The sequence below is a fragment of the Bos taurus genome, chromosome 25 (assembly GCF_002263795.3).
Source record: "Bos taurus isolate L1 Dominette 01449 registration number 42190680 breed Hereford chromosome 25, ARS-UCD2.0, whole genome shotgun sequence".
Classification (NCBI taxonomy): domain Eukaryota; kingdom Metazoa; phylum Chordata; class Mammalia; order Artiodactyla; family Bovidae; genus Bos; species Bos taurus.
Window position 1 is genome coordinate 40,543,301 of NC_037352.1, and position 20,636 is coordinate 40,563,936.

At 51.5% G+C, this 20,636-nt stretch overlaps 1 protein-coding gene across 2 annotated transcripts in view; it reads left to right on the plus strand.

Moving 5' to 3' along the window:
* Positions 1-9,708: 9,708 nt before the first annotated feature.
* Positions 9,709-20,636, plus strand: part of GNA12 (G protein subunit alpha 12) — a 77,343-nt gene continuing 66,415 nt past the window's right edge. The window contains exon 1 of one of the 2 annotated variants that reach the window (XM_005225103.5): positions 9,709-10,143. In XM_005225103.5, coding sequence (XP_005225160.1) covers positions 9,832-10,143 — 312 coding nt within the window. In that variant the 5' untranslated portion in view covers positions 9,709-9,831. The remainder of the gene's footprint in view (positions 10,144-20,636) is intronic. The other variant, NM_001192401.3, reaches the window with a different exon arrangement.

Below are 20,636 nucleotides of genomic sequence, written 5' to 3' on the forward strand. Positions count from 1 at the left end.
CTGGAAGAGCCAGTAGGGCAGAATCTTGGGCATCTGAGAGGAGCCCATGAGTCCAGTTTAAGAAGAAAAAGGAAGGAAAGCGCCGGGAGGAGAGGACACTGCGGCCCGCTCTGTCCAGGGCGGCAGTCGCCGGCCCCAGGCGGCCGGTGAGCACGCGGCCTGCGGCCTGTGAGGCAGGAGAACCACGCTATTTATTTGACCCCATTTTAAACTGATACAGGATTCGATTACTGGGCACCTTTAGTCAACTTGTGCATGCGAACCTACTTTTCCAACTGTTTTGTCAAGTCTAAACACAAGTCAGATATTGCTGGGTAAAAGTCCAGGTTGAGATGCGTTGCACTTGTAGAACACACGCCATATTTCAGAGACTTCACAGGAAGAACTTAAGCTAAGTCACCCACAACTTTTAGACTGATTCCATGCTGAAATGATGACATTTTGCACCTATTGGGTTAAAAGAAATACATTTTTAAAATTCCTTCCACCTGTTTTTTTAATGAGGCGAGAAGACAGTTTTAGGTTAACTATGTGGTTCACAGGACTTCCCTGGTGGCTCAGACGGTAAAGAATCTGCCCACAATGTGGGAGACCCAGGTTCAATCCCTGGGTCAGGAAGATCCCCTGGAGGAGGGCATGGCAACCTACCTCAGTATTCTTGCCTGGAGAATCCCATGGACAGAGGAGCCTGGCGGGCCGCAGTGCGTGGAGATGCAGAGTCAGACATGACTGAAGCATCTGGGCACGCACGCACGTGGTTCACGCTAGGGTACTCTGAGTCTAAGGTCAGATCTGCTCTACGAGCCGGAGCAGAAGCCCAGCGTGCTGACAGCGTGTGCTCACGGCCTGGCACACACCTGCCCCAGCCTGGGCGTCCAGAGGTTAGGAAGGCGGCCACGCCCAGTCACATGGAACAGGAGCCATTCAGGCGGACTGGGTGGAAAGACTGGGAGCATTAACACCCGTGATGTGCATTCACACACACACACACACACACATGCACACACCTTCTTCAGACCCTCCCTGTTGGACAGGCAGCTGTCCCCTCAAGGCAGAGAATGCAAAATCTCGACCATTTTTTTTTTAATGTGGTTCTAGAAAGATGTGGGAAGAAAATCAGGTCCTGAGAACACCCCAATTCTCCCCACTCCCAAATGAGACGGAGCTCCTCCCGCGGCGGGTGAGGCGAGGCCCAGCGGAGGATATGCCCGGGGTTCTGAGAGGGGTCCTGCATCCCACCCTCCTCGGGCAATAAGGGCACAAGAAGCCCCGAGAGGCTGGACACCTGAGGAGAGATGGAACCCAGGGAGTGGGTATGTGGAGGCTCACGGTGCTAACAGGGAGGAAGCTGGCAGCGGGGCAGAGGTTAGACCATGCCACGAGCCGACTGACACAAAGGAAACACTCCCCATGGAGGACGGGCACCTCGGGGACGGGCACCTGGAGGAGAGGGGTCAGGAGTGACAGTTCCCTGCAGGGACACTGGCATGGGCGTGGGGCAATGCGTACCAGGTGCCTCCCCAGTGCGGTAAGTCCCCACTGTCGTTGTTCAATCACTAAGCCAAGTCCAACTCTGTGACCCCGTGGACGGCAGCCCACCAAGCTCCTCTGTTCATGGGATTTCCCAGGCAAGAATACTGGAGTGGGTTGCATTTCCTTCTCCAGGGCATCTTCCTGACACAGGGATCAAACCCCCATCTCCTGCATTGGAAGGTAGGTTCTTCACCATTGAGCCACCAGGGAAGCCTGTAAGTCCCCATAAACCCCTAGAATGTAGCTGCCACTTCAGGTGGAAGGAAGAGCAAAGGGACATCCCCAAACTGTGTGAGTTCAAATGACCGTGTTTACCTGGAATTGGCCAAGATGACATTATCTGCCAGCAGTGAGAATAATGGCTCCGTGGACAGGGCTGAGTTACAGAAACACACAGGCCTGGTTTTCTTCACCTGAGTCTGAGCAGTAGGAAATGCATGCCCATGGCCCGCGTGACCACTTCCTCCCCACAAGGCCAGGAAGCTTCCAGATCTCAGCCGTGTGGCTGAAGGCAGGAGTGGCTGGACCCCAGGGGCTTAGAACCCCGAGTTAAGTAAGACCTCACACAGGGAACAGGGCCAGCTGCCTTGGAGGTGTGTAGGAAGGTTGATATCACTCCTCGGGGCCAGCTGAGTGTCCAGGGAGGGCAGCCTGGGCGGGGGGCATTGGGCGGCTGATGAGAGCCCTTGCACAAGCAGCCTTCCCTGAAAGGCCAAGGCCAAGGCTGTGGGCAGGGGCAGCGGGCAGTGGCAGGGCTGCTGGACGAACGGAAGTGACGGTCACAGACCTCCCGGATCTGGCTCCAGCACCCATTCCCCAAGGCCATCCTGCTTCCTCACCTACAGCTGCCCCTAGCTACAGAAGGAGGCCTCTCAGCGCAGCCCTCGACGCTGGACACAGCTGTCTGGTCCTGGAGGAGGGACTCCGGGCTCTAATGAGGACGAATGGTCGCCTGGAGATCCCGTCTCTGGCTCACCGATGACATTGCCCCCGCCCTCTGCGACTGCAGTTCCGGAGCCCCGCGCTGGGTTTCCTGGTGTGGTGTGAGCGACACCTGGTGGTTACAAGCGGGAACTGCAAGTCATGTTCTCTGGTGTACCAGGGACCATCCCCCCAGCGGGGACTCTATGGGCCACTGTGAGACCACCCCTGAGCACCTGCCTGAGGACTTCGCACAGAGGCAGCAAGGGGACCACACCTCCCACTCAGGTGGCATTCATTCACCACCCCCCCAAACCCATATTCATGTCCTCTGCATGCAGGGCATCTGGGGTAGAGGTGTGCCTGGCTTCACGGCGCTCACACCACCTTGGGGGAGGTAGAGAAGCATAAAGTCAGGGCTTTTTCACATGCTGTTCCCTCAGCTGCAGTGTCTTTCCCACCTCATCCCCCTGACAAATCCCAGGGACCCTTTACAGCCAAACTCAAGCGTCACCTCTTCCATGAAGCCTACCCGGATACTCCAGGGGCAGAATCGGCCCTCTTGCCCCTCGCCATGTTACCCACGCACCTTGTACGGACTCTTCCAGAACGAAAGGCGTAGGCTGAGCATGAGCACTGGACCTGGAGCTTGGGAGGCCTCGTGTCCGGCCCCGACTGCCGCTTCCTGACTCTGCCACCTTGAGTGCCTTTCCTACCCTGTCCCCTCGCCAGTGAAAGACGGGACTGTAGTAGCACGCGTCTCCTGGACACGAACATTAATGCTGTCATGTCAGCAAAGTGCTCAACACCCAAAACCACCTAAGGTAAGTGTAAGCTGCAGTGGGTACTGATCTCGCTGTTGCTGTTGGTATTGGTATTGACACTGGTATTGCGTCCCGAGGCCAGACAAGCCTCTGCTTACTGTCTGGCTTCCCTGTGAGACTCCGAGAGTCTTATGTGCCTTGTCTCATGGACAGGGGCCTTTACCTGTTTCCCCACCAGTTGTGGCCTGAACCTCCAGGCTAGAGGCAGATACCCCCAGGCAGCAGCAAAGGGGGTGAGAAGTCTTCTCAGGGCTGAAGAGGCGGCCAGAATGCTGTCCTGGACCCCCGCCCCCGCCCCCGCCTCCATCTGCCCTCTCCCTCCACCCCCCACCCCTCCTCCGCCCACCCCTCCACCCCCTACCCTCCCACCCCTCCCCCACCTCCCTCCACCCCCTCCAACCCCCCACCCCCCACCCCTTCCAACCCTCCACCCCCAACCCCCCGACACCCCACCCATCCCTCCACTCCTCCACCCCTCCCCCACCCTCCCCATCCCTCCACTCCTCCACCCCTCCCCCACCCTCCCTCCATCCCCCCTCCTCCCTCCCCCCATCCCTCCCCCGCACCCCCTCCTGTTCCACAGAGAGGGAGGAGGAGAAGCCCCGCCCCCCCACCCCCCCACCGACAAGCACAGGGCAAGGCCTGGCTGCTCTGCAGGGTCAGGATGAGTGTGCGACTGGATTTGAGGCTGACGTTGTGGATTCAACCAAACGGGCCTTTCCATTGCTCAGAAGAACCAGGGAATGACGGAGTCTGCCCTAGGAAGGGACAGGAAGGGAGGCTGGAAAGACCGGGCTGGAGAGGGTGAATCACAGCGGGGAAAGACGGAACCATTTCCTGTGCCTTCCCGACAGGCGGCGAACGCTCGGAGCAAGCTGGTGCCCGACCCGTCTCAGCGGAGGCCGGCTCACGCCCCGCCCCGCACCCCCCACCCCGGGCCTCCCCTGAGGCGCTTGGCCGTGGACGCCCCCCCCACCCCCCCCACCCCTGCCCCGAGCCCCTGCACAGAAGTGCTTGGTCTGAACCTCGGCCGTCCCCTTCCCGAGACTCTGAGGCCTTTGCAAACAAGGGCCCCACATTGTCCTGTCGCACTGGACCCTGCAAACCGTGCAGCCCTCCGGAGCCGGCTCCGCCTCCGAGGTCACAGCGGGGAATGAACCCACCCCTCCCGCCCCAGGGCCCCCTGCCCGCCGCTCCCCACAGCACCTTGTGGGGGGTGGTCCCTGAGGCAGCAACAAGCAACCCCAGAATCTTTCTTTTTTTTTTTTTCTTCCCAGAATCTTTCTTATTGTGATGCAGTAACAAACAAATTGAACACACTGGGCTGAGTTTATTTAGAAGGTCCCTGTCTATAAGTTTGGAGTTTTCAGAAGACGTATTTATGTTGCTGCTAAGCTGTTAAGTCGCTTCAGTCGTGTCCGACTCTGTGCGACCCCATAGAGGGCAGCCCACCAGGCTGCCCCATCTCTGGGATTCTCCAGGCAAGAACACCGGAGTGGGTTGCAATTTCCTTCTCCAGTGCATGAAAGTGAAAAGTGAAAGTGAAGTCGCTCAGTCGTGTCCGACCCTCAGCGACCCCATGGACTGCAGCCTACCAGGCTCCTCCGTCCATGGGATTTTCCAGGCAAGAGTACTGGAGTGGGGTGCCATTGCCTGCACTACAATCAGAGCATGTAATCTATATGACACCAAGTCTTTAAAACATGCTGAAACTTATTTTATGGCCTACTATGTGATCAGTTTTTTAAAATGTTTCTTGAATTTGAACATAATATTCTCTAATTATTGGATAGATGGATAGATAGATATAGAAAGAAACTTATATATAGATCTATAGATATAGAACAGAGAAGGCAATGGCACCCCACTCCGGTACTCTTGCCTGGCAAATCCCATGGACAGAGGAGCCTGGTGGGCTGCAGTCCATGGGGTCGCTAGGAGTCTGACACGACTGAACGACTTCACTTTCACTTTCATGCATTGGAGAAGGAAATGGCAACCCACTCCAGTGTTCTTGCCTGTGATCTCTCCAAGGGCTCTTTCTCCAGGGGATCTTCCCAACCCAGGGATTGAATTCGAGTTTGCCTGGAGAATCCCAGGAGGGACGGGGGAGCCTGCTAGGCTGCGGTCTATGGGGTTGCACAGAGTCAGACACCACTGAAGCAACTTAGCAGCAGCAGCATAGATATAGATATGCATGCGTGCGTGCTAAGTCACTTCAGTCGCGTCCAACTCTTTGCGACCTCATGGACTGTAGCCCACCAGGTTTCTCTGTCCATGGGATTTTCCAGGCAAGAATACTGGAGTGGGTTGCCTTGCCCTCCTCCAGGGGATCTTCTCTCCCGGGGATTGAACCTGCTTCTCTTATGTCTCCTGCATTGGCAGGTGGGTCTTTACCGCAGTGCCACCTGGGAAGCCCATATGGAGATATACGTACATATAATTGTTTTAGGTCAGACTTGTTCCTTGTTGCTTCAGTGATCTAATGTGTATAACAAGCCACTTCACAACTTAGAGGATTAACGCATTTTATTTGGTTGTGATTTTGCAGCCTTGTCCTTCCGTGGCTGGGTTCGGCTGTATACTACTGAGGGCTTGGCTCAGTTGGGGTGGCAGGGGCTCTTTCCAAGTCACATGGCCTTTATCTTTTACTGTGGCCTCTGCAGCCACCGGAAAAGCAGCTGGGCTTCTAAACTGGCAGCCCAGGACTCCAAAAACACAAAGACAGAAGGCTTTCTTAAGGCTTAAACCTGGAACTGGCGGGATATCACCTCTGCCAAACGAGATTCAAGCGGAAGAAGAACCAAGAGAAGTAGTTCATTTAGGGGCTATTAATGTGGTAGACTGGGCTTCCCTGGTGGCTCAGACAGCAAAGGACCTGCCTACAATGCAGGAAACTCGAATTCGATCCCTGGGTTGGGAAGATCCCCTGGAGAAAGGAATGGCAACCCACTCTAGTATTCTTGCCTGGAAAATCCCATGGACAGAGGAGCCTGGCGGGCTAGTCCGTGGGTCACAAAGAGTTGGATGCGACTGAGTGACTAACACACACACACACACACACACAATACAATAGATTACCACAACTGTATTCTTCAACTGCATCAACCATTAATTACTAAAAGAGGCCTATCTAACCCACACCTGAATCTCAGCAATCATGGTGGATTCCTCAGTTTCTCCTTGAGATTTGGTCGATTTCTTCCCTTACATATTTGAGGCTATGCATTTCTTTAAAATAATTTTATTTATGTATGCATTTCTTGGGGCTGTGCTGAATCTTTGTTCCAACGAGCAGGGGCCACTCTCTAGCTGCAGCCTGTGGGCCTCTCATTGCAGGCTTCTCTTGCTGGGGACCTCTGGCCTGAGGGTGCTCGGGCTTCAGTAGCTGGGGCTCCCGGGCTCTAGAGCACAGGCTCAGCAGCTGTCTCATACGGGCTTAGCTGCCCTGAGGTGTGTAGGATCCTCCTGGATCAGGGATAGAACCTGTGTCTCCTGCGTCTCCTGGCAGGTGGATTCTTTATGACTGAGCCACCAGGGAAGCCCCACCGTTCCTTTTCGTATCCCAGTCCTTCTTTTGGGGGTCATTTTTGCTTCTTCCTGAAGGACATCAGATCACCTGGGCTGCCATAATAAAGTGCCACAGACAAGGGGGCTTGACAACAGAAATGAATTTCCTCAAAATTCTGACAGCCAAGAGTCTGAAATCAAGGTGTCGGCAGAGCTGGTTTCTTCCGCGGCCTGTCTCCCTGGCTTGTAAATGGCCATCTGCTTCCTGTGTCTTCCTGTGGTCTGCCTCTGTAAGTTTCCTCGTCTTATAATGACCTCAGCCATGTTGGATCAAGGCCCATCCTAAGGACATCATTGTAACGTAATCACTCTTTAAGGCCCCATCTCCAAGTACAGCCAGCTTCTGAGGCCCTGGGGGTCAGAATCTCAACATGTGTATTTCAGGGAGGAGATACAGTTCAGCCCATAACATACATTTGTAGTATAAAATAATCTTCTATTTTTATTTGTTTGAAATGCCCTTATTGTCTCCACTTTCTCAAAAGGTATTTTTACTGGCTTTGCAATTCTAGGTTAATGGTTATTTTTTCCCCTCAATGTTTTTAAGGTATTATTTCCCCTGGGACTTGCACTTTGGTCCTGAGGTATCAGCTCTTCATTTATGTTGTTTCTGTGAAGATTCCAAGAGATAGTCCATGCACAGTGCTTAGAACAGTGCCTGGCCCCTGGTAGCTAGTATATAAACAGCAGCTATTGGAAATTCCCTGGCAGTCCAGTGGATGGGACTCTGCACTTTCATTGCTGAGGGCCCAGGTTCAATCCTTACTCCGGGAACTAAGATCCTGCAAGTCACGTGGTGCAGTCCAAAAAAAAAACTGGCTATTATAACTTTCTCTCTGGAAGCCTTCAAGATCTTCTCTTTGTCTCTGATGTCCTTGAATTGAACTCATGGTGGTGTATCTTGGTCTGGATTTCTTTTTATCAAGCTAAGCATTTCATGGCATGTGTCAATTTAAAATTCTCAGCCATTATCACTTTAAATATTGCCTCTTCCTCACTCTCTCTATCCCCTTCCGGGACTCTAGTAGGTACACGTTCAATATTCTTCCTTTGTCTTTCCTGTTTCTCTCTTATCCTGTATGTCTTTGTCTGTGTTGGATTCAAGGTAATTTTTTCAGATTTATATTCCAGTTTATTCTCTTCATCTATTTCTTAATCTGCAACATATCTATTAAGTACCTATTTAAGTCATTATATTTTTAATTTTTAGATGTTTTATTTGGTTCTTTTTCACACCCACCCAAACATTTTTAATGCTCTCTTATTGTTGCTGTTGTTGTTCAGTCACTAAGTCGTGTCCAATTCTTTGTGACTCCTTGGACTGCAGCACACCAGGCTCACCTATCCTTCCCTGTCTCCCAGAGTTTTGTAAGATTCATGTCCATTGACTTGGTGATGCTATCTAACCATCTCATCTCATCAAATCTTCAACTGAGTGTGTGCGTGCTGAGTTGCTTCAGTTGTGTTCGACTCTTTGGGACCCTATGGACTATAGCCCACCAGGTTCCTCTGTCCATGGGATTCTTCAGGTGAGAATATGGAGTGGGTTGCCATTTTCTTCTCCAGGGGATCTTCCCAACCCAGGGTTGGAGGGCAGGTTCTTTAATGCTAGTGCTACCTGGGAAGTCCACCCCAACTGGGTACCATAAGCTAAAGACAACCAACCACGAACAGCTAACTAGACTTTAAGCTGTAGCCAATCAAACAATTTCTTTGCTTCCCACTTTCTATGTTTCCCCTGGCTCCCTTCTGCAGAGTGCCCCGCACTGGGTTGACACGGCCCTATTAGAATCGGCTTTTGCTCAGATCCTCTCAATTTTTTTTTTTTTAAATATGCCTTCATTTATCTTTTAATAGATCATGGCTCTCAAAGCCCACCAATCACCTGGAGATCAAGAGATACCTGAGCTCCTTCCTGGAGGTTTGACTCAAAATAGCTCTGGGACTGGTAAGAGTAATAAGATCAGCTAACACTTAGCAAGAACTTGCTTGGGTCCAGGCACGGTGCTAAGTGCTTTACAAGTTCAAGTTCTCAGCTTACATCTTCACAATCACCGGAGATAGTTGCTATTTAAGGGCTCTATTTTATAGAGGAAGAAATTAAAGCTAAAAATGGAGGGAGGAGGGGGGGAAGCTGCCTAAAAGATTATGTAACTAGTAATGGGTCGACAGGAGATTCCATCTCAGACCCAGCAATTCCAGACCCCATCACTGTGCTACATGGCTTTTTCTGGGGGGCGGGGGGGTCCTGGTGATTTTGATGATCAGCTAAAAAGTCGCCCCGAGGCCCACGACACTCTTTAAAAGATGCTATCTGTTTGCAAAGTTTGGCCCATCCCCCCCCCCCACCCCACCCCAGTGTTTCTGGAAAGCACAGCTTTCTCTCTAAACCTAAGACGAGCAGCTGGACCTCTTATCTACATTCCCCAACGTTCATGCAACGCCGAGTGCGCTTCGCGAGCGTTTGGGTCTCACAGGTTGACCCAGTCTGGGAACCCAAGACACACTCCCTCTGTACACCTGGCACTTCTGGTCCCGCCCAGTTTCGCGACATCGCCAATCCCAAGCCCGTTCTTCGTGATTGACGTGGCCCCAGAGCAGTTCTAATTCGCCATGGCGGGCCGCCGCTCCGCCCCTTCGACGACCCCGCCTCCCTTTCATTCTGAAAGAAAGAACCTCGGTCCCGGGAGCCCAATGAGAAGCGCCCCCACCCCAAAGGTCCCGCCTCTTTGGGCGCCGGCCCCGCCCCCAGGGCCGGGGAGATGCCCGCCTCTCAGAGCACCGCGGCCCAATCGGAAGGCGTCACCGTCCGGACGGACGGCAGCCGGCCCAATCCCCGGGCCTCGGGCCGCGTCGTCCCGCCCCCGCGCCGGGCCGAGCGGCGGGCGAGAGCGGGCCTCGGGGCGGCGGCGGCGGCGGACGCGGCCTGAGGGAGCGGCCGGCTGCCGCCTCGCCCGCCGCGGGGTCCATGGCCTGAGCGGCCATGTCCGGCGTGGTGCGGACCCTCAGCCGTTGCCTGCTGCCGGCCGAGGCCGGCGGGGCCCGCGAGCGCAGGGCGGGCGGCGGCGGGGCCCGCGACGCGGAGCGCGAGGCGCGGCGGCGCAGCCGGGACATCGACGCGGGGCTGGCCCGCGAGCGGCGCGCCGTGCGGCGCCTCGTCAAGATCCTGCTGCTGGGCGCGGGCGAGAGCGGCAAGTCCACCTTCCTCAAGCAGATGCGCATCATCCACGGCCGCGAGTTCGACCAGAAGGCGCTGCTCGAGTTCCGCGACACCATCTTCGACAACATCCTCAAGGTGCGCGCTCCCCGCCCGCACACCTGCGCCCAGGTGCGCGCCGGCGCGGCCCCCGGGCCTCGGCGCCCCGGCGGGGACCCCGGCCCCGGCCGCCCTCGGCCCCCGGCTTCTGGGGCGCCGGCCGAGGATGCGCGCCGCGTCTCCCCGACGGCCCAGGGGCCTTCGCCTCTGCTCTCCTGGGGTGGGGGGTTCGGGGGCTCTTGAAGGGGAAAGCCGGACTCCTTGTGGGGCGTCGGAGGGGCGAGGGCTTCAGAAGCTGGGAGGGCCTTTCCTGGGCTCGGGGTGCCATCCTTGCCCCGCCTTCCCAGTTAAGTTCAGAAGAGCACTGTAGACGGGGCAGGAAACCGGCCGCAAGTCTCTCCTTTTAGACTGTTTACTAGGAAAATTTCCAACATATACAGCGTAGAGAAAAATAGTAGGGACAGTGGGTCCCCGGGCCCCCTCCTCAGAGCTTCAGCATGTCGATGGAGTCAGTGCCCCTCCCGGTTTCACCTGTACCCCTCCCTGTTCCCCCACCCCGGTGATTTTGAAGCAAATCCCAGACGTTGTATAGATTCATTAGAAAAGGTTTATTGACAGAGCTCAAAGACAACCATCCGGTGGTTGGTTTGCTCTTTTTTTTTAAATGGTGTTTTATCAAACTAAAAAGTAAAAACTCCTTAATATGGTCAGATAGCCAGCCTGTGTGCAGATATCCTACGTTACCACAGAACCGTCGTGTTTGTGTGAGGGTGTAAGTTAAGTCCTTGCCTTACAGTTATTAAGCTGTCTCTCAGGTGGAGTTCCGTCTCCAGGTGCTTCTGTCCCTTGCTGCATTTTTATGGATTGCTGTCTGTTTGGAGGGGGAGGGGGAGTGTACAGTTGACCGAGTTTCCCCTCTATTTGTGTTCTGTGTGAGCTTGTGCTGAAGGGCCCCGAAGGGATTCTGGAGAAAACTGATGACAAGGGAAAATAGTCTCCCCTGTACCTAGACTAAGGTCATTTCCTTTTTTTCCCCCCTCATAGTGTCTTATTCTAACCTCTTTTTGCCCCTTCACCTACCCGTTGTTCCCCGGCCCATTTTGGGAGAACCAAATCACAGGTATGAGGAGAGTTGTCTCAAAACAGAGGTAGAGGGAGACTTGTCCCAGAATCCTCCCTGGAGACGCTGGGCTCTAAATTTAGCAGAGAACTGTAGAAACCCATTGGCACACATCTTTCACTTCACCCACGAGGACGCCCCAGGCCTTGAGGATGAGGGGCTCCAAGCCGAGCCCTGGAAGCCGGGGCTCCCCGCCTCCAGGCCCGCACCAGTGGTCTCGCATCAATGTTCCCACGTGATGGATTTGTTAGTAAAACGTCTCTTGTGGATAGAAATAGCTCTTTTAGGGTCCTGCCGGGAAGAGAGTCATTTGAATGATAAAACATGCCTCTCCTTTTCACCTCTTTCAAAAGCCTCTCTGTGAGTCAGAGCTCTGGCCCAATACTTCATAAACTTTAAAGGCTAGGTGCCCAGTATGATTCAGGGGATTAACTGTGTTTAAAATTCTCCTCATCTTCTGGGGTAAAGTGCACTTGATTGTCTTTGTCACAGAGCTCGATTTTACTTCTGTGGCTTTTCAGACCTCTGAACCAAGTAGGTTATAAGATTTGGCTGATGGACTCCCAGTTTCTCGCGACTCGGGAGGCAGAGAAACTGCTTAGAAACATAGAATCTTAAAATCTAAATCAGTGTATTAAGTGTCTTTTAGAAAACTCAGTTTTAGCTTTTCCCAGTACATATAAACACTAACTTTTACAAACTTCCTTATCAACAAGAAACAGAATTTGTTAAGCAGCATCCTGTTTTCCTTGTCAGTTTTTTTTTTCTTTTCTAATTGTAGTTCCATATTAAACTCACTTCATTTGTTTTGACCATTTCAGTAAGTAGTTAGCAATTCGTCTTTCACTCTAAAACCAGTAATTACCACTACTCCCCCCCCCCCATTTTTATTTGGAAAGATCACTTTGCGAAGGGACTTTTTAAATAAATTGCTTTGTAGAGGCTCTAGTAGCAGATATTTGAATGATAACTCTTCAGAATAATATTTGTGTCTACAAATAGCGTTCATGTTAACAGGGTATTTTTAAAGCACTAGCTATGTGCTGCGGAGAAGGCAATGGCACCCCACTCCAGTCTTCGTGCCTGGAAAATCACATGGACGGAGGAGCCTGGTAGGCTGCAGTCCATGGGGTCGCTAAGAGTCAGGCACGACTGAGCGACTTCCCTTTCACTTTTCACTTTCATGCATTGGAGAAGGAAATGGCAACCCACTCCAGTGTTCTTGCCTGGAGAATCCCAGGGGCAGAGGAGCCTGGTGGGCTGCTGTCTATGGGGTCACACAGAGTTGGACACGACTGAAGCGACTCAGCAGCAGCAGCTATGTGCTGGGTCTTCTCATATATGTCTTTTAATTTTCATAATGCTTCAATGGCACTGTCCATTTAGCCAGTGGGGAAATTGAAAGCAGAGTTTGAAATCTACATGAAGTTAGGTACCTCATTAACAGGTGGCAGAGCTGGGAACTGAACCCTGTCTTTTTTAAATTAAACTTTTAATACTGAGAGAATTGCAGCGTCCTGTCAAGAATAGCCCCTGCATACCCACTAACCAGCTCCCCCAAATGGTGAGATTTTGCAGAACCAGTACAGTAATAGCACAGCCGAGAAACCGATGTTGAGAAAGTGAAGATGCAGAACGTGCCCATCACAGTAAGTCTTCCTCCTGTTGTCTGTTCTAGTCACTGCAGCCCTTCACCCTCTCCCTGACCTGGCAAGAACTGGTCTTTTCTCCAATTCTGTGATTTTGCTATTTCAAGAATATGATATAAATGGAATCTTGCAAGACGTGACCTTTTGGAATCATCTTTTATCACTCAGCGTAATCCCCTCGAGTTGGTGTGTGTCCACGATTTATAGTCCCTGCCCTTTGATTGCGTTGAGTAAAGAACCTGCCTGCCAGTGCAGGAGACACAGGAGATACCGGTTCAATCCCTGGGTCAGAAAGTTCCCCCGGAGAAGGAAATGGCAGCCCAATCTAGTCTTCTTGCCTGGGAAATCCCATGGGCAGAGGGGCCTGGCGGGCTGCAGTTCACGGAGTCAGACACGACTGAGCGCGCCCGCACCCATGGGGAGGGTTTGCCCGGTTCCCCGTTTGACCGTCTGCCTTTGGAGGGCATCTGGGTTGTTTCCGGTTTCTGCCTATTGTGAATAAATCTTCTATGAACATTGTGTCCGTGTTTTTTGTGAGCATAAATTTTCGTGTATCTGGGATAAATGCCCGAGCGCAGCTGCTCAGCCGTGTGGTAAGTGCGTGTTTAGTTTTATAAGAAACTGCCAGACTGTTTCTGCAACGGCGGGCTTGCTTTGGGCCCGGCTTTTCTGCGTCCTGGCAGCGTTTGGTGGTGTTGCTCCTTGTTTCAGCCGTTGCGATGGGTGTGTAAGTGCTGTATCACTGCCGTGTCATTTGCGTTTCCCTGATGCCTAATGATGTTGAGCATCTCTCCCGTGCTCGTTTGGCCTCTGTATGTTCTCTCTGGTGAAACGTCTCTTCATGCTTTTTGTCGTCGTTGTTTAGCCGCTCGGTTGTGTCCAGCTCTTTTGTGACCGGATGGACTGTAGCCTGCCAGGTTCCTCTGTCCATGGGACTTCCCAGGCAGGAATACTGAAATGGGTTGCCATTTCCTCCTCCCGGGGTCTTTCCAACCCAGCGATCGAACCTGCATTTCTGGCACTGGTGGGCAGATTCTTTACTGCTGAGCCTCCGTGTTGTAATTAGGTTCCTTGTCTTTATGGTTGAGGTTTGAGAGTTCTTTATGTATTCTGGATACTACTCCTTTGTGAAATATGCGGTTTGTAAAAAGTTTCTCCCAGTCCGTAGCTTGTCTTTTCATCCTTTTTAACAAAGTCTTTCACAGAGTAAAAGGGATCCCCTGGTGGCTCAGTCAGTAAAGAGTCTGTCTGCAATGCAGGAGACTTGGGTTCAGTCCCTGGGTTGGGAAGATCCCCTGGAGGAGAAAATGGCAACCCACTCCAGTAGTCTTGTCTGGAGAGTTCCATGGACAGAGGAGCCTGGTGGGCTACAGTCCATGGGGTCTCCAAAAAGTCGGACATGACTGACTGACTAACACTTCCACTTCTCAAAGAGTAGAAGATTTTAATTTTGATGAGGTCCAGCTTATCAGTTTTTCCCGTTTATGGATCATGCTTTTGGTGTCATCTAAGAACTCTTTGCCTAATAATCCTAGGTCCCAAAGATTTTCTCCTTTTTTTTTTTTTAATTTTGTAGTTGTACATTTTACTTTTAAGTCCCTGATCCATTTTGTGCTAATTTTTGTATAAGGTTGAGGTTTAGATTGAGGTTTTTTTGCTCTCTGTTCTTTTCTCTGTGGATGTCCAGTTGTTCTGGGATTGTCTGTTGAAAAGACTGTCTGTCCCTCCTCCACTGAGCTGCTTTTGCTCCCCTTTGAACAGTCAAGTGGGCATCTTGTGTGGGTCTGTTTCTGGGTTTTCCATTCTGTTCCATTGGTCTGTGTGGTGCGTCTTCTCCCAGGGTCATTCCATGCTGATGGCAGTAGCTGTATAGAAGTAATAGCAAAGCGATTTCTCCCACCTCATTTTTTCAAGATTGTTTGAGCTATTCTAGGATCTGTACCTTTCCTATAATTTTAGAGTAAGCTTTCCTATGTCTGTTACAAAAAAAAACCTTGCTGTGATTTTGATCGTATTTGCATTAAACCATGTATCAGTTCGGGGAGAATTAACATGTCTCCTATATTGAGTTTTCCAATTAATGAACATGTTATGTCCTCATTTATGTACGTTGTCTTTGATTGTTTTCATCAGTGTTTTTCACTTATCGACAGACACGTCCTGTACATGTTTTGTTACCTTTATGCTTAAGCATTTCATTTTCTTTAGAGCCGTTGCAGTGATACTGTGCTTGTATTTTCAGTTTCCACATGCTCATTGTTAGTATATAGAGTAGGATTGATTCTGTGTCTCAATTGTGTGTCCCGTGACCTTGCTAAATACACTTAGTGGTTCTAAGAGCTTTTCTATAGATTATTTGGGATTTTCCATGTACAGAAACGCTGGGCTGGAAGAAGCACAAGCTGGAATCAAGATTGCTGGGAGAAATATCAATAACCTCAGATATGCAGATGACACCACCCTTATGACAGAAAGTGAAAAGGAACTAAAAAGCCTCTTGATGAAAGTGAAAGAGGAGAGTGAAAAGTTGGCTTAAAGCTCAACATTCAGAAAACGAAGATCATGGCATCTGGTCCCATCACTTCATGGGAAATAGATGGGGAAACAGTGGAAACAGTGTCAGACTTTATTTTTCTGGGCTCCAAAATCACTGCAGATGGTGATTGCAGCCATGAAATTAAAAGACACTTACTCCTTGGAAGGAAAGTTATGACCAACCTAGATAGCGTATTCAAAAGCAGAGACATTACTTTGCCAACAAAGATTCGTCTAGTCAAGTCTATGGTTTTTCCTGTGGTCATGTATGGATGTGAGAGTTGGACTGTGAAGAAGGGTGAGCACCGAAGAATTGATGCTTTTGAACTGTGGTGTTGGAGAAGACTCTTGAGAGTCCCTTGAACTGCAAGGAGATCCAACCAGTCCGTCCTAAGGGAGATCAGTCCTGGGTGTTCCTTGGAAGGAGTGATGCTAAAGCTGAAACTCCAGTACTTTGGCCACCTCATGTGAAGAGTTGACTCATTGGAAAAGACCCTGATGCTGGGAGGGATTGGGGGCAGGAGGAGAAGGGGACGACAGAGGATGAGATGGCTGGATGGCATCACTGAGTCGATGGACGTGAGTTTGAGTGAACTCTGGGAGTTGGTGATGGACAGGGAGGCCTGGTGTGTGTGATTCATGGGGTCGCAAAGAGTCGGCCACGACTGAGCGACTGAACTAAACTGCAAGGTATCTGCAAATAGGGGTACTTATTTTTTCTTTCCCTATAGGTATGCCTTTATTTCTTTTTCTTGCCTTACTGCAGTGGCTAGAACTTCAAGAGAGCTGAGGGTAGTCGTGGCTTCCGTTTCTTTCCTGGTATTGGCGATCTGTGTTCTCTCTTTGCTTTTGTCAGCCTTCTTTTTAGAGGCTTATCACTTGTACCAATTCGTTTTTCCCCCAAAGAACCAGCTTTTTGTCACTGATTTTCCTTCTGTTTCCAACTTTATTTATTTCTGCTTTTTAGTATTTTTTCTTCTACTTCCTTTGATTTTATTTTGCTCTTTTTAAAAATTTTCTAGAGGTAGAGATTTATTTGAGACTGCTTCTCTCTGCTAATGTAAACATTTTAAGTGCTGTACATGTCTCCCTCAGCACTGCATTAGCTGTATCCACGTAGTCTGATATGTGGTTTTTAAATTTTTATTCAGTTTCATGTGTATTTTTACTCTTTTTGAGATAGGTTCTTTGGCCCACAGGTTGTTGAGAAGTGTGTTACAGTTTCCAAGAGTTTGGAGATTTTCCCGTCAGCTTTCTGTCCTTGATTTCTGTGACTCCATGATGGTCAGAGAATGTACCTTGGATGGTTTCAGCTCTTGTAAATTTGTTGAGGTTTGTTTTATGACCAGGGTATGGGCTGTCTTGGTGTATGTTCTGTGGGCATGTGTCGGTGAACGACCCACGGGTACCTGGGAAAGCAGCGTCTGCTGCTGTTCGGAGTTTTCTGCGTGTGTTGGCCGCTCGGTTGGTTGATGGTGGTGTTGCGCTCTGTGTCGTTGCTGATGCTTCTTTTTAGTAGTTCCGTCCCTGCAGAGTGAGGCGTTCAAGTCGCCAGCTGGCATTGTCCATTTCTCCTTCAGTTCTGTTGGTTTTGCGTCCTGTATTTTAAGAGTCTGTTGTGTGGCGGGTGGACACTCAGGGTGACTGTGTCCTCCTGATAGACTGCTCTTCTTATGTGTAAGGTCCCTTTTGGTCTCCAGTAATTTTCTTTGCTCTGCAGTCTGCTTCAGCAGCTGTTTTAACATAGCCACTCTATTTAATGAATGCTTTCATGGTATGTGTTTGCCATCCTTTGGCTTGTGTTGCTTGATCATGACTGACTCTTTGTGGCCCTGTGGACTGTAGCCCACCAGGCTCCCCTGTCCATGGGATTCTCCAGGCAAGAATACTGGAGTGGGTTGCCATTTCCTGCTCCAGGGGATCTTCCCCACCCAGGGATCGAACCCTCATCTCTTGCATCTCCTGCATTGGCAGGTGGATTCTTTACCAGCTGAGCCACAAGGGAAGCCCTTGTGGATTCACCACCTGGGAAGCCTTGTGGATTCACCACCTGGGAAGCCCTTCCATCCTTTTAGTGAAAGTGAAGGTCATTCAGTCATGTCTGACTCTTTGCAACTCCGTGGACTATTGAATCCGTGGAATTCTCCAGGCCAGAATTACTGGAGTGGCTAGCCTTTCCCTTCTCCAGGGGATCTTCCCAACCCAGGGATCGAACCCAGGTCTCCCGAATCGCAGGTGGATTCTTTACCAGCTGAGCCACAAGGGAAGCCCAAGAATACTGAAGTGGGTAGCCTATGCCTTCTCCAGGGGATCATCCCGACCCAGGAATTGAACCAGGGTCTCCTGCACTGCAGGTGGATTCTTTACCAGCCGAGCTATCAGGGGAGCCCCTACCCTTTTATATTTTGGGTTTTGTTTCTGCTGTTTCTTGCCTTCCTGTGAGTTATTTAAATATGTTTCAGGTTTCCATCTTGATTGGTTTTGAGTGGGTCAGTTTGGTGCCGTATCACTTCCGTGGTGTCTGCTCTGAGCTTGCAGTAGGCATATGTAGCTTACCCTAACCTACTGGGCGCTGTTCCACAGCTGTAAGTGGAGTGTGGGAGCTTCACTCCCGTTTAGACCCCTCTGCCCTCCCACTTGTAGGGTATCAGTGTTCTTACGTGTTTCTTGTACTTTGGGCACCCATCAGATGGTCTTACTCCAGTCATCAAGTATGATTTAAGAAACTCGCGAGAAGTAGAGTGGTTACGTTTGCACTTGTTTTTACCTGTTCTGTGTTCTTTGCTTGCTGAAGTCTCCTAAGCCTTCTCCTGTTACCCTCTCCTTTCTGTTTGGAGAAATTTCCTTTAGCCATGTAAATGTGGATTTGCCTGCAACAAAGTCTCTCAGCTTTCTTTGTCCAAGAATGTCTTTATTTCACCTTTAATCTTGAAGAATGTCTTTGCTAGCAATGGATTCACAGCTGACACTTACTTTCTCTTAGTACTTGAAAAATGTGCCACATTCTTCTGGCTTCCATGGTTTCAGACGAGAAGTCAAGCCTTTCGGGTTACTGTTCCCCTGTCAGTACACGCCTCACGACTCTCCAGACGATTTTAAGATTTTCTCTTTGTCTCTGGTTTCCAGAAGTTTAACTATGATTTGTCTGGACATAGGTTTCTTTCAGCTTATTGTATTTAGGGTATGCTCAGCTTCTTAGGGCTTCCCTGGTCGCTCAGTGGGTAAAGAATCTGCCTGCAATGCAGGAGACCCGGGTTTGATCCCTGGGCCGGGAAGATCCTCTGAGGAAGGAAATGGCACCCCACTCCAGTATTCTTGCCTGGAGAATCCCATGAACACAGGAGCCTGGCCGCCTACAGTCCATGGGATGGTGAAGAGTTGGACACAACTGAGCGACTGACGCTTCCAGCTGCTTGAATCTGTATATTTATGTCTTTTGCCAAATTGGGTTGTTTCTCATCATTATTTCTTCAAATACTTTTGTCGTCCTACTGTTTTTTCCCTTCCCTCTGGGACTGTGGGGATAGGTGTGTTAGCCCTCATGCCCGATGACCAGGTCCCTGAGGCCCTTCTGCCTTGTGGAGTGGGGTTCTGACCTCAGCTCTCCGTAGACCTGGCTGACACCAGGGAAGCAGGAGTCAGTAATGGCCATCGGCCCAGCTCCCCACGGGGCCTGGTTGGGGTGGAAGCTTAGCTCCCCACCAGCACTGCCCTGCACGGGCAGGGGTCAGAGCACCTCCTGGGTGTCTCGGCAGGGCCGGGGGTGAGGTTCCCCTTTGGCCCCACCAGCAGCTCTTCCTGGTGGCTGCCTGGAATGTTCGCCTGGTTCCCAGGAACTGGAAGGGGATGTGGAAGGTCGCTTCCCTCTCAACCCCACTGAAACCCCCGAGGAGGACGTGTGCCGTTTTTCTGTTGGTTTCTGCCTGGAGTCGAGTGGGTGTCTTCTGCTGTAAGGCCACCTTCTTCCTGGCCCTTTGGCCGGGGACACTGGCTGCCCGCCTACCTCTTGGCTTTTCCAGCTTGGGGGTGCCTGCAGCCCCCTGTCCTGGGTGGGCGGGGACAGTTGGGACACCTGGGGGCTCCCTGCCGCATCCCTCCTCAAGTCTGGGGCCCCAGGCAGCCTGCCGCCTCCTTCCCCCCCCTTTCCTGTGTCGCATCTAGAGCGTTTTTTGCGTGTAGTGGCGAGGGCCCGAGGGGAGCAGAGCGCCTGTCTCGGCCGAGCTGGAGTCCGCACCCTCCTGGTCTTCCCGTGCCGGGTGCGGGGCTCTTCTTGGCGATCACGGCTGTGCCTGAATCTGATCCCTGTCCCCATGCTATGGGGCAGTGCATGATCTGAACCTACTAGTTGCTTTGACTTCTGTAAGTACTACACGTAAGACGTCCTCATCTTTCTTGTTATTTTTATAATCTTTAAGATGCTAATCTGTCACTTCCCGAGTGGGCTGTCCTAAAAGTTCGGGTCATCAGTGTTTCGGAACCTGCGCAGGCACGCCTCTGGTGCTGGCACGCACCTCGGTGGGTGTGTGGACGCCCCAGACCAGCGTGGCTTTATCTCACCCTGCTTTCCACCCCCGCATCTGTGACTTCAGGAGCCATTTTTAATTGCTGGATTTCACGTCCAGTTAGAGGTGAATACCGTGTGTTAGCTGTGTGAAGATCCTTTGTTCCATGGGACTGGGAATTGCACAGAGTCCCATGGGTGTGCCATCTAACTGCACAGAGGTGGACCTTCCTTGTGCGTTGCACGTCGGTGGTTTTACCTTCTGAAGAATGGCGTGAGGAGGGCCTGCGGCCTTTCTTGGCACTGCTGCAGGAGGATGCGCTGCAGCCAGTGGTCTGGGCTGTGTACCCGAGGGTTTGTGCTCCACGCTGGTGGGAAGGGAATGTTTAGTGATGGGCTCTGTGCGGGCCTCACCGCGCAGGCCCTCTTGAGAGCCGGGGAGACGCTGCTCTCGTGACTGGCGTGGAGCGTGAGGGACTCGTGGGAGGCAGCCCTGCACTGAACAGGGCAGGTGAACTCCGGCTGAGGTGTTGGGAAAGCCTGCCATGGAGGTGTGATGTGAACTGGCCCCTGAGAGCCCTGGAGGATCCCAGCAGGTGGAGAGCTCACCACTGAGACTGTCCGCGTGCGCTCCGTGGGTCTGTCCGTTAAGACGGAGTTCTGGTAAGCCAAGCTGTTAAAGCACGAGTGTGGCAGCGAGAGAACCATGTAGTGCCAAGGACTACTC